Here is a 13,381-nt window from a genome sequence, read left to right on the forward strand (position 1 = left end):
GGAGGGTCAGAGAGAGGGAGACACAGAATCCGAAACAGGCTCCAGGCTCTGAGCTGTCAGCACAGAGCCGGACGCGGGGCTCTAACTCACACACCGCGAGATCATGACCCGAGCCAAAGTCAGACGCTCAACCGACTGAGCCACCCAGGCGAAAACAAGCCCATTCTAAAACAAAGGTTAACATTATATAAAAATATGTCACAAAATCTAGCACTCATAACATTAAAATCACAATGTTCAAAATCCAATTTTAAAATGACCGGGCATTCAAAGAAACAGAAAAACATAAACCATAAGGAGAAAAATCAGTTAACAGAAATAGATCTAAACATGAAGAAAAATAGCAGAATTAGCAGAAAAGGACATTAAAACAACTATTGTAAATATGCTCCATATTCTCAGGAAGATTGAGGAAAATACAAATACAATGAGGAAAGAAATGGACATATCAAAAAGAAGTCCAAATAGAACTTTTAAGGAAGAAATAAACCTTCTGGAATGCAAACTACACTGGAAAAAATGAACTAAGATTACTGAGATTAATGGCATATTTAAAAAATACAGAAGAGGCATCTAAATTGGGAAGGAAGAGGGGCGCCTGGGTGGCTCAGTCGGTTAAGCGGCCGACTTCAGCTCAGGTCATGATCTCGCGGTCCATGAGTTCAAGTCCCGCGTCAGGCTCTGTGCTGACAGCTCAGAGCCTGGAGCCTGTTTCAGATTCTGTGTCTCCCTCTCTCTGACCCTCCCCCGTTCATGCTCTGTCTCTCTCTGTCTCAAAAATAAATAAACGTTAAAAAAAAATTCTTTAAAAAAATAAAATAAAATAAATTGGGAAGGAAGAAGTAAAGCTATCACTATTTGCAGACATGATACTATATACAGAAACACTAAAGACTCCACCAAAAAACTACTAGAACCAATAAATAAGTTCAGTACAGTAGCAAGATACAAAATTAATATACAGAAATATGCTGTGTTTTCATACACTAATAACTAACAATCAGAAATAGAAATTAAGAAAACAATCTCATTTACAACTGCATCAAAAAGAATAAAATACCTAGGAATAAATTTAACTTAGGAGGTAAAAGACCTGTACTCTAAGAACTCTAAGACACTGATGAAAGAAACTTAAGAGGACACAAATAAATGGAAAGATATACCATGCTCATGGACTGGAAGAATTAAATCTATTAAAATGTCCCTACTACCCAAAGCCATCTACAGATTCAATGCAATCCCTATCCAAATACCAACAGCATTTTTCACAGAAATAGAACAAATAATCATAAAATTTGTATGGAACCACCAAAGACCCTGAATAGCCAAAGCAATCTTGAGAAAGAAGAGCAAACCTGGAGGTATCCTGCCCCCCAGATTTCAACTTTTACTACAAAGCTACAGTGACCAAAACAGCATGGTACTAGCACAAAACAGAGACACAGATCAATGAAACAGAGTAGAGAACTCAGAAATAAATTCACATCTATATGGTCAATTAATCTATGACAATGGAGGCAAAATATACAATGGAGAAGAGACAGTCTCTTTAATAAACGGTGTTGGGAAAACTGAATAGCTAAATGTGAAAGAAAGAAAGAAAGAAAGAAAGAAAGAAAGAAAGAAAGAAAGAAAGAAAGAAAGAAAGAGAAAGAAACTGGACTATTTCCTTACACCACACACAATAAACTCAAAATGGATTAAAGACCAAAATGGAACACCCAAAACCATAAAACTCCTAAAAGAAAATATAGGCAGTACTGATTGGAAGAACAAATATTGCTAAAATGTTGATACTACCCAAAGCAAGATACATATTCAATGAAATCCCTATCAAAATAACACCAGCATTCTTCACAGAGCTAGAACAAACAATCCTAAAATTTGTACGGAACCAGAAAAGACGCCAAATAGCCAAAGCAGTCCTGGAAAAGAAAACACAATCTGGAAGCATCACAATTCCAGACTTCAAGCTGTACTACAAAGCTGTAATCATCAAGACAGTATGGTACTGGCACAAAAACAGATAGATAGATCAATATAACAGAATAGGGAACCCAGAAATGGACCTACAAACATATGGCCAACTAATTTTTGACAAAGCAGGAAAGAATATCCAATGGAAAAAAGACAATCTCTTCACCAAAAGGTATTGGGAAAACTGGACAAGCAGAAAAATGAACCTGGACCACTTTCTTACATCATACACAAAAATAAACTCAAAATGGATGAAAGACCTAAACGTAAGAAAGGAAGCCATCAAAATCCTAGAGGAGAAAAAAGGCAAAAACTTCTTTGACCTCGGCTGCAGCAATTTCTTACTTGACAGGTTTCCAAAAGCAAGGGAAATAAAAGCAAAAATGAACTATTGGGACCTCATCAAGATAAAAAGCTTCTGCACAGCAAAGGAAACAGTCAACAAAACTAAAAGGCAACCGACAAAATGGAAGAAGATATTTGCAAATGACATATCTGATAAAGGGTTAGTATCAAAAATCTATAAAGAACTTACCAAACTCAACACCTGAAAAATGAATAATCCAGTGAAGAAATGGGCAGAAGATATGAATAGATATTCTTCCAAAGAAGACATCCAAATGGCTAACGGACACATGAAAAGATGCTCAACACCACTCATCATCAGGGAAATATACATCAAAACTACATTGAGATACCACCTCATACCAGTCAGAGTGGCTAAAATTAACAACTCAGGAACAACAGATATTGGCAAGGATATGAAGAAAGGGAAACCCTCTTGCATTGCTGGTGGGAATGCAACTGGTACAGCCACTCTGGAAAACAGTGTGGAGGTTCCTCAAAAAATTAAAGATTGAATTACCCTATGACCCAGCAATAGCACTAATAGGAATTTATCCAAAGGATACAGGAGTGCTAATTCAAAGGGGCACATATACCCCAAGGTTTACAGCAGCACTATCAACAATAGTCAAATTATGGAAAGAGACCAAGCGTCCAGCAACTGGTAAATGAATAAGGAGATGTGATACACAAACACACACACACACACACACACACACACACACACACACACACACACAGAGGAATACTACTTGGCAATGAAAAAGAATGAAATCTTGCCATTTGCAATGTGGATGGAACTGGAGGGTATTATGCTAAGTGAAATAATTCAGCCAGAGAAAGACAGATATCATATGTTTTCCCTCATATGCAGAAGTTGAGAAACTTAACAAAGACCATGGGGGAAGGGAAAGAAAAAAAAATATATAGTTACAAACAGAGAGGGATGCAAACCATAGGAGACTTTTAAATACAGAGAACAGGGGCGCCTGGGTGGCGCAGTCGGTTAAGCGTCCGACTTCAGCCAGGTCACGATCTCGCGGTCCGTGAGTTCGAGCCCCGCGTCAGGCTCTGGGCTGATGGCTCGGAGCCTGGAGCCTGCTTCCGATTCTGTGTCTCCCTCTCTCTCTGCCCCTCCCCCGTTCATGCTCTGTCTCTCTCTGTCCCAAAAATAAATAAAAAAAAAAAAATAAAAAAAAAAAAAATTAAATACAGAGAACAAACTGAGGGTGGAAGGGAGTGGGGGGGGGGCAGGGCAAATGGGTGATAGGCATTGAGGAGGGCACTTGTTGGGATGAGCACTGGGTGTTTTATGCAAGTGATGAATCATGGGAATATACTCCTGAAGGCAAGAGCACATTGTATACATACAATGTATGTTAACTAACTTGACAATAAGTTATATATAAAATTTTTTTTAATAAATAAATAAAACCCACATAAGTGATAAAGGACTAGTAGGCAAAATATACAAAGAAATCTCACATCTCAAAAATAAAAAAACAACCAATTCTCCTTATAGAAGAACTCTAGGGGCGCCTAGGTGGCTGAGTCGGTTAAGCATTCGACTTCGGCCCAGGTTACAATCTCATGGTTCACAAGTTTGAGCCTGGCCTCGGGTTCTGTGCTGACAGCTCAGAGCCTGGAGCCTGCTTCAGATTCTGGGTCTCCCTCTCTCTCTACCCCTCCCCCACTTGTACTCTCTCCCTCTCTCAAAAATAAAAAAACATTAATTTTTTTTTTTTTTTAAAGAACTCTAAATAATTTATGGAGATCCTCTCTCCCCTCAAGGAGGTGGAGCTTAACCTCCCCACAGCTAATACCAACTTTAGTGCTAACTGCATTTACTGACTTGCTTCCGAAGAAAAGAGTATGGAAAGGGAGGAAAAACCACAACTATGCACCAGAGAAACTTTGCAAACACTACCCTAACCAAGTGATAAAGGTTAATATCACCAGTGATAAGTCATGTTGATAATATACACCCAAATGTAATGAAAAGACCACTCTGACTTTGTGGCATTCTTCCTCAAAACCTAGAACCCCAGTCTAACCCTGAGTAAATCATGAGACAAACCTAAACTGAGGAAGATTCTCCTCAAAACTGTCAAGGTCATGAAAAACAAGGAAACACCAAGAAACTATCAGACAAGAAGAGACTAAAGAGACATTAGGACTAAATGTAACATGGATGGAATCCTGGAATGCAAAAGGGACATTAGAGGAAAAATTAGAATCCAAATAAACTCTAGGGTTCAGTGTGTGTGTGTGTGTGTGTGTGTGTGTGTGTGTGTGTGTGTGTGTTAAGAAAACACATATCATAAAACTTACCATCTTAACCATTTTTAAATGTATTGTTCAATAGTGTTAAGTATACTTACATTGTTAAAAACAGGTCTCCAGAACCTTTTTATCTTGCAGAACTGAAGCTCTATACCTATTAAACAACTCCTTTTGCACCCTCCCCCCATCCCTTGGTAACCACCATTCTCCTTTTTTTTTTTTCAAGTTTACTTATTTATTTTGAAACACAGAGAAAGAACGTGAGGAGGAAGAAGGGTAGAGAGAGGGAGAAAGAGAGAATTTCAAGCAGGCTCTGTGCCATCAGCACAGAGCCCAATGTGGGGCTTGAACCCACGAATCGTGAGATCATGACCTGAGCCTAGATCCAGAGTCAGATGCTCAACCGACTGAGCCACCCAGGTGCCCCTCTACTTTCTGTATCTATGAATTTGACTACCTTAGATATCTCACATAAGTGGGACCATACAGTATTGTCCTTTTGTGACTGGCTGGTTTCACTTAGCATGATGCTCTCAATGCTCATCCACACTGTAGAATGTAACAGATTTCTTTCCTTTTTAAGGGTGCACAGTATTCCATAAAATGTATATGCCACATTTTATTTATCCATACATCCATTAATGGATGTCTGGGTTGCTTTTATCTCTTGGCTATGGTGACTAGTGCTGCTATGAACATGGGTATGCAATGTTTTTTTAAATGGACAAAAGGTCTTCAAAACTAAAGAATATGGCAAAAAGAAACAGGAAAGATGATCAACCTCATTATTCATTAGGGAAATGCAAATTAAAACCATAAAGAGATATTGCCACACACCTGTAAGAAGCCAAAAACAATCAACCAAACAGACAAACCAGTACTGATTAGGATATGGAACGACTGTAACTCTTGCATATTGCTGAGGGGAATGTAAAATAGGTCATCTCTTTGGAAAACAGTTTGGTGTTTTCTTTATAAGAAACATATACTTGGGGCCTGGGTGGCTCAGTCGGTGGAGCGTCCAACTTCAGCTCAGGTCGTGATCTCACTGCTCGTGAGTGAGCCCTGCGCTGGGCTCTGTGCTGACAGCTCAGAGTCTGGAGCCTGCTTCGGATTCTGTGTCTCCCTCTCTATGCCCCTCCCCTGCTTGCACTCTGTCTCTCTCTCAAAAACAAATAAACATTAAAAAATAAAAAAAAAAAAAAAAGTCAGGATGCCCAACCAACTGGGTTGAGCACCCCATTTAAAAAAAAAAAAGAAACATATACTTAACCATGATAGCCAAAAATCCATTCAGAGGTATGTCACCAAGTGAAATAAAAGCTTGTGTTCATATAAAACCCTGTACAATAATGTTTACAGGAGCTTTATTCATAATCGCTAAAATCTGGAACCTCTCAATGTCCTTCAACCTAGAAATGGATAAATCAAGCTGGCATAGTCTTACAATGGGATTTATTCTATGATAAAAAGGAATAAACTACTGATATATGCATCAACATAGATGAATTTCAAATGAATTACTGTGTAAAAGAAGCCAGACCCAAAAGACTATATGACCTCATCTTTGGGGTTTTTTTGAAAGAGCAAAACTATGAAAAAAAAACAAAAAACAAAAAACCCCACAAAACTCTGGGGTCAGGGAACAGGTTAGTGGCTACTACAGGTTTAGGATGAGTGAAGGAGCTGACCTCACAAGAGCACAAGAGAACTTTCTGGGATGATGACACTCTTTCACATCTTCATTTTTTTGTGATAATTATACTTCCACACAGTTGTCAAAACTCAGAACTATACATTAAAAAGGGTGCATTTTACTATATATGGAAGTATACCTTTAAAAACCTGACTTAAAAAACTAAATGTTTTTTCATCATACTTTACATAAAATGGAAAGCACTGAAACATGCTCTGTTTGTTGTATTTCATTTAGTGAAATTTCTCATTTTCCTATTTGCGCTCACCTGGTTAACATTTTAATTCCCTTGTCAGATGTGAGCATGCCCAGATATCTCCTCTTATCTTGTTGCTGTAGCTACAAAGGCTTACCTCATTTGACTGTGCACATGGCCCAGCTGAGTAGGTATGTCAGGCTTCTATAAAATATCTCCCCCACTCCAACTCTCCTTCCTTTCCTCACTGAAAGACATCTTTATTCATCTATTAATGGTTGCTAAGACCTCTGGGGCAGCTTTTCACCCTCAGAAAATTCCAAATTCTTGAAAACAAGGATATAGATAAAGCTGGGCGGATGCAAACCCCACAAGGAACACTGAGCACATTTGACAATAGGAAGTCTGCTAGAGGGTTCTCATAGAACACTTAATAGCTCCTAAAAAAAAAAAAAAAAAAAAAAAAAAAAAAAAAAAAGACCATGTGTCTTGATGCGACAACTGGAACTTGTTATCCTCAGGGGAACTGACCTGATGCTAAAGCTGTTATTCTGAGACTAAGAGAGGAGAAACAGAAAACACCTGGTCCTTGCAAACACTGAGCAATGGATCACACCTTTCCGGAGTTGTCATTCCTTAGAATTCTTGCCAGGTGAAATAATCTTCCTATTGTTTAAGGTAGTTTAAGTCAGTTTTTGATACTTGCAGTTGAAAACATCCTACTGATACAAGGCCTTACTTCCACTGCCAAAGACATCACAGCAAAGCTATACACGCCTCTCAAAAGTTTTCCTCTACTGCTCTAAAAAATAAAATATATTACAAAAAATTTTGCTCCTCCTGGGCAATCCTTCTTTTCTACTGTTTGCTTCTACTCTTTCTCCTAGTACTTGTTCCAAATCCCCTCTAGTTTTCTCAAGATATGAGAGTTTTCACAAATAGTCTCAACAAAAAGGATAAAGCAAACCAATCTGTAGTGACAGGAAGCAGATCGGTGGTTGCACAGAGACAGAAAGCAAGGGATAAGGGTGGTAAGAGGTGGCAGGAGGGACATACAGGGATATAGGGAAACTTTTGGTAAATGACAGATATGTTCATTATCTTGTTTTTTCCTTTTTTTTTTTTTTCTAATGTTTATTTATTTTTTGAGAGAGAGACAGACATAGAGTGCAAGAGGGGAAGGGGCAGAGAAAAAGGGAGACACAGAATATAAAGCAGGCTCCAGGCTCTGAGCTGTCAGCACAGGGCCCGATACAGGGCTCAAACTCATGAACCGCAAGATCATGACCTGAGCCAAAGCTGGACGTTTAACCGCCTGAGCCATCCAGGTCCCCAGATATGTTCATTATCTTGATTGTAGTGATAGCTTCAGGTACATATATGTATGTCAAAACTCATCAAATATTGTATACTTTCAACACGTGCAGTTTATTATATATCAATTCTACCTTAATAAATAAAGCTAGTAAATTAGATTTTTGGGTTTTTTTTTTAATAGCTTTAGCGAAGGGCTTTCTGCTTCTGTGCAATCTATAGAAACCTTTCCTAACCTTTCCAACTCCAGGTAGGTCTGACTAGACTCTTCACTCAAATTGACAGGGATACAAGTCCTCTTTCAGAAATAAGTTATATTTACTATGGCCGCAGAGTAAATTTTCATTGAGCCAATCACCAAAAGGTTTGCAAGAGTGATTTTTATCTAATGCCCACTTCCTCTTGTATGTTATGCTAAAAATACATAGGTACATTAAAACTCTTTAAAATCCTGTACCTTCTCAAATCACACAATGTTCCTTTGGGATTCAAGCTCTTCTATTTATGCTGTCAATTTCCACCCACTCTTTCACTCCCATCTCACTAACAGTCACTAAATCCACAGGCCTCCCTATTCTCTCTCCCTCTCTCTCTCTCTCATAAACATAAGGGCTACAGGGCTGCTAACCAGCTTTCTACTGCAATCAGCCTTGAGTGCCTAAAAGCAAAGAACTGCACGTACAACTTCCTATTTACTGAGAAGACTTCTGTATTTTTATGCCAAGCAGGGCACCAAGCAACCAGAAGAAAATCTTTGATAGTTTTTTTTCCTCTTACATGCCAAAAACCACAGCTGACAGAGAGAGGAGAACAAAAAGAAAAGACAGCTTACCCATAGAGTAGAGGTTGTCAAAGCTCTGGTGCATGCGGATAATCTCGTAGTAGAGTTCATCATAGCTGCTGGGAGTGGGCAGGAATGTGTCGCCATATGTGATAAACATATTAAACAGGTTCACAATCTAAAAAAGAAGCAAAAGCCCATACACAGGCATCAAGCTATGAAGACCAGAATGGTATTATCAGTAATATGCTGTAGTCAGTTCTTACTGGCTCGTAAGAAGAAGAACTGACTGTTACATTTTCAGAAATTTTGTGAGTTGGTTGTTTAACAAAGCCATTATTAAAAATTAACATATAAACTTACATTTCAATAAATTATATTAAAATGAAGGTAACACTCAAACTCACAACTTCCTAATTACTTTCTATCTTTTAGTATTATGTTCTTGAAATTCATTTACAACTCTCATACCTGTGTGGTAGGAATATCATAGAATGGTGTATTATTGATCATCTCCCCAACTCTGCATTCAACAATGTCACATAGTTAGCTTGAAACTGGCCATGGTGAGAGTAGTTTTACCATAGAAATCCACAAATGCTACAAAAATCAGGGCTTCCTCCCCGCCCACATGTTAAACATTTATGAACACACTGGATAATATCCTAAAAAGATAGTCAAAAGGCACAATGCCCTCCTTCTACCCCAAATAACTAGTCTGATAAACAGGAATATGTAATGTTCCTCTGAAACCAAGTACAGCCATGATGGAACCACTCATCTGGCTGGGACACCTCTCCAGGCTTTGCTCTGTACCAACACAGAGACTACAGCAGTCTAGTAGTCTCTCACCTGGGACCAAGGCTCACAGAGACTGACCCATACCTGCCCCTGCCAGACAATATACTCTCATGAAAAAGAGTCTCAAGTTTTCCAAAGACATAGGTGAGAGTGGGAAGAGTGGGGAGCACCAGTCTAGAACGTCTAACCCAAAAGGAAAATAAAGGCCTGGCTCCGCCAGTGGCTCAGTCCCCATAATACCAGCTCCTATTTCAAACTGGCCCATCTCGATTTTAGGATGTGGCTTCAGAAAAAAGGAAAAAAATTTTTTTTTAATTTAAGTACAGTTGACACACATTACATTAGTTTCAGGTGTATAATACAGGGATTCAACAAGTCTATACGTTGTGCTGTGCTCACTGCAAGTGTAGTGACCACCTGTCACCATGTAACACTATTACAACAACAACGACTATATTCCCTATACTGTACCTTTTACCTCCATGACTTAATCTTTCCATAACTAGAAGCCCGTATCTCCCATTCCCCTTAAGAAATATTTTTTGTTACTCACCATAAGGGCTAATGTAAAAATGTTGTGTTTGGCCAAAAGTACGGTCTCATTTGACATAAGGAACTTCAGCAAATTTATCAAGGCTTAAAAAAAAAAAAAAAATCAACAAGCTATTCAAAGAATAATCAATAAAGTTAAATGAAAGCAATGAAAATACACTTAATTCTAAGAAATCCAAACAGGTCTAGAATGAGTAAGTCACAGCTACCAAGAACTTTTTAAAAACAGGTAAGGTAGGGGTGCTTGGGTGGCTCAGTTGGTTAAGCATCTGAATCTCGGTTTCTGTTCAGGTCATGATCTCATGATTCATGAGATCAAACCCCATGTCAGGCTCTATGCTGACAGCACAGAGCCTGCTTTTGATTTTCTCTCTCCTCTCTCTGCCCCTCACCTGCTCACACACACATACTCTCTCAAAATAAATAAATAAACTTTAATGAAATAAATGAAAGCAGGTAAGGGAGATATATTTGAAGCAAGCACTGATCTTCCCAAGCACATATCTGCTTATCTGCCCATAGAAGGTTTCTAAAAATCTACTTCTTTGTGCCATTTTTTTTTTTTGGATACCATTAATTTATTATAAAACAGAAACATGAAAATTATTTACATGATGAAATATTTAACAACTTTACTGTAATGGCAGCTTCACTTGATGCCGTTTCAAAAATGATTTTTTTCAGTCTACATACTTTCCAAGAATGTTACCATCTCTAAATAAGAAATAATCCTTGTCATCTAGAACTACTTTAGTGCCTCCATATTCTGAAAGAACTTGGTCTCCAACTTCCTAGTTGAATCTCTAACTAGTTGAATCTCTCCAGCCTTCCCTTTAGAGCCGGATATAACAGCTACCACTGTTGCTTGCAATACTTCTCCTGGAGATTGTTCTGGAAGTATAATGCCTCCATTGGTTACAGTTTTGGTTGCCCTCCTTTCAACTAAAACTCAAAGGGAAGGAAACTTTCTAAAGGCCTGTCCTGCTGTGACTCCGGGCACCGCAGTGCGTACTCTGCTCTGGAGCTGCCACGTCTCAAGAAGACCCACAGTCCCACCTCTTCGTGCAACTTCTTAAATAGCAAGTAAGCTTGCAAATCTGACTATAAAAAGGACATCTTAGTATTCCAGATTTACTTACCACATTTGCTCAATTTATAGATTAAAATGAAGATCCCCCTCTCACCCTACGTGGCTAGCATGTCACGTCACTAAGTTTTAGTTATACATTTGTTTCAAACACCATGGTTAAGAGGGACATCTTTCAATTCTAACCGGTCACCAGAAATGCCAACGATATTGGACTTCAGCTCTAGATAAGAAAACAGCTCGTGAAGAGAAAAAAAAAAAAGCCCTTAACTATTCAAACAAAAGTACAACTTGCTCTGTCCTCTCTCAACCATGACAACATTTACCTAAAAGGTCCCCTTTCTGTCTGGTAATTCTTAATGAGGATTAAAACCCAAGCAATCTCAGCTAAAAGACTGACTGTTAAGTCTCTAGCTTAACATGTAGGTATAAAGACATTTTTGCAAATAAATATTAAGCATAAATCACCAGTCGCCTTGTACTTTTTCACATGTAATCACGAAATAAATCCTACTTCTGTGCCCATCATGACTACTGTCCCTGTACCTACCTCCCCTACTTGATGGGAAACCTTACAGAAGGAGCTCAGCAGCTGCAAGCAATCGGCGGTCCTTCTGTCTTCTCCCCCTCAAGCCTCTCTACTCCCACAGATATAAAAAAAGGCTTGACCTCTCCTTTTCTAAGACCATACCTGCTTCTTTGCCAGCAAAGAAGCCCATTCTCCCATGCTGTCTGAGCTTTGTGTGAAGTTTACTACCCCTCGAGAAAAGATGTTAGCTTTGATTTGAAACAGCAGGCAATGATGAGTAGGAGTAAGACTCTCCAGACACTTGCCACCTGCCACACAACACCCCTTACTCTCAACCTCTGAAATCACAGGTACAGTAAAGAAACAGCAGGCAAGGAAAAGTACAAGAGCCTGTCTACGTTCCGTTTCTAAAGCCTGAATCTTCCCCTCAAATAGCAAAAAAGCCTTGCTAGAGATGAAGGTGATAGGCATCCTCATTTATGAACTCTTCACCCTTACACTGACTCCAGTTCTCGGAGATTTCATAATGGAAAGGCAAATGACAGGCAGGTGGCCCTTTTGATGTCGTCTGTTAACAAGCAATCTGTTGGACTAGACCCAAAAAAAGCTCCATAGGAGCCCATTCTAGATCACACAACCTGCTTAACTCCTACCAGGAGCTCAGAGAATGAAGGGGTCTAGCTGAAATCCACATAAAAATGACTAAGCTAGCCCAAACATCTATCTTCAATGAAGATCATCTTGCTGAGTTCTTTAAGGATTGCCCACACCACTCCCTATCCCCAGAGCTCGGACAAGCCCTGTTAATGGATAAATCACCTGACAATCAGACTCTATAAATTCACAAGAGACAAGAGAAAAGGATGGGTAGAGCACCTGGCACTCCACAAAACATAATGGTTGGAGAGAGACAAAGCAGCTTTTGCACACATCCAATCAACGAGGACTTTTGTCCCCAACACACACAGCAAAAAGATGCAGCCTCAGCAGTGGTTATGTGGTAATTAAGGGGCAGAAAACCTGGAGAAAAAGAAGTGGGAACAATGATTTATTGCTTCTCTGCTGGACTACAGCTAGTCTTGATCTCTGGGATTCAGAGCCAGGGATGACAAAGTGATAATAAATACAAGGGGAGGAAGAGAGCAATTCTGCCACAGACCAAGAGGCACCCTGTGTCCCAACTACCACAGACATCAGTGGAGCCAAACAGCACTGAGAAGGAGAATCCAGCACTGCGATACTGTCAGCACCAGGGAGAACCCGCATTCTACCCCTGATAATTCAAGCAGATCCCGACCTGACTCCACATCCCAAAAAGGCCAGGTCTTCTCACCTGGAAGTAGTCATTCTCTAGAGGAAATTTAATAGGCAGAGAAAATGAACAAAGCAACCTTAAAATTGGCTCCCACAAATCTCTGACATCAGGGACCACAATTCCTCAAGAGGGAATGCCCCAACCTCCCGTGGAATAGTGGTTTCTTTCTCCTTCATCATCGCCCTGACTTTGCACTCACTCCGTCAACTGTGTGGTGTCCCCTACAACACACACATGGTGTGCTATCCTCTGACCTGATGTGGTGGGAGTTCTAAGTCTGTGAGGTTTCTTTTTTTTTTTTTTTTTTAATGTTTTTATTTATTTTTGAGACAGAGAGAGACAGAGAATGAGCAGGGGAGGGGCAGAGAGAGAGGGAGACACAGAATCTGAAGCAGGCTCCAGACTCCCAAGCTGTCAGCCCAGAGCCTGACGCAGGGCTCGAACTCACAGACTGTGAGATCATGACCTGAGCTGAAGTCGGCCGCTTAACCGAATGAGCCGCCCA

At 39.6% G+C, this 13,381-nt stretch overlaps 1 protein-coding gene and 1 pseudogene across 1 annotated transcript in view; both read right to left on the bottom strand.

Annotated features, from left to right (window-relative positions):
* ARMH3 (armadillo like helical domain containing 3) overlaps positions 1–13,381 on the bottom strand; it is a 174,105-nt gene that overhangs the window by 94,453 nt on the left and 66,271 nt on the right. The window contains exons 21-22 of the mRNA XM_019459228.2: positions 9,947–10,029; positions 8,644–8,770 (exon numbers count right to left, since the gene is read on the bottom strand). Of these exons, the coding sequence (XP_019314773.1) occupies positions 8,644–8,770; positions 9,947–10,029 (210 nt within the window). The remainder of the gene's footprint in view (positions 1–8,643; positions 8,771–9,946; positions 10,030–13,381) is intronic.
* Positions 10,499–11,751, bottom strand: LOC109272677 (10 kDa heat shock protein, mitochondrial-like; annotated as a pseudogene).

This window comes from Panthera pardus, unplaced genomic scaffold (genome assembly GCF_024362965.1).
Source record: "Panthera pardus isolate Hobbes unplaced genomic scaffold, ASM2436296v1 HiC_scaffold_22, whole genome shotgun sequence".
NCBI classification, from domain to species: domain Eukaryota; kingdom Metazoa; phylum Chordata; class Mammalia; order Carnivora; family Felidae; genus Panthera; species Panthera pardus.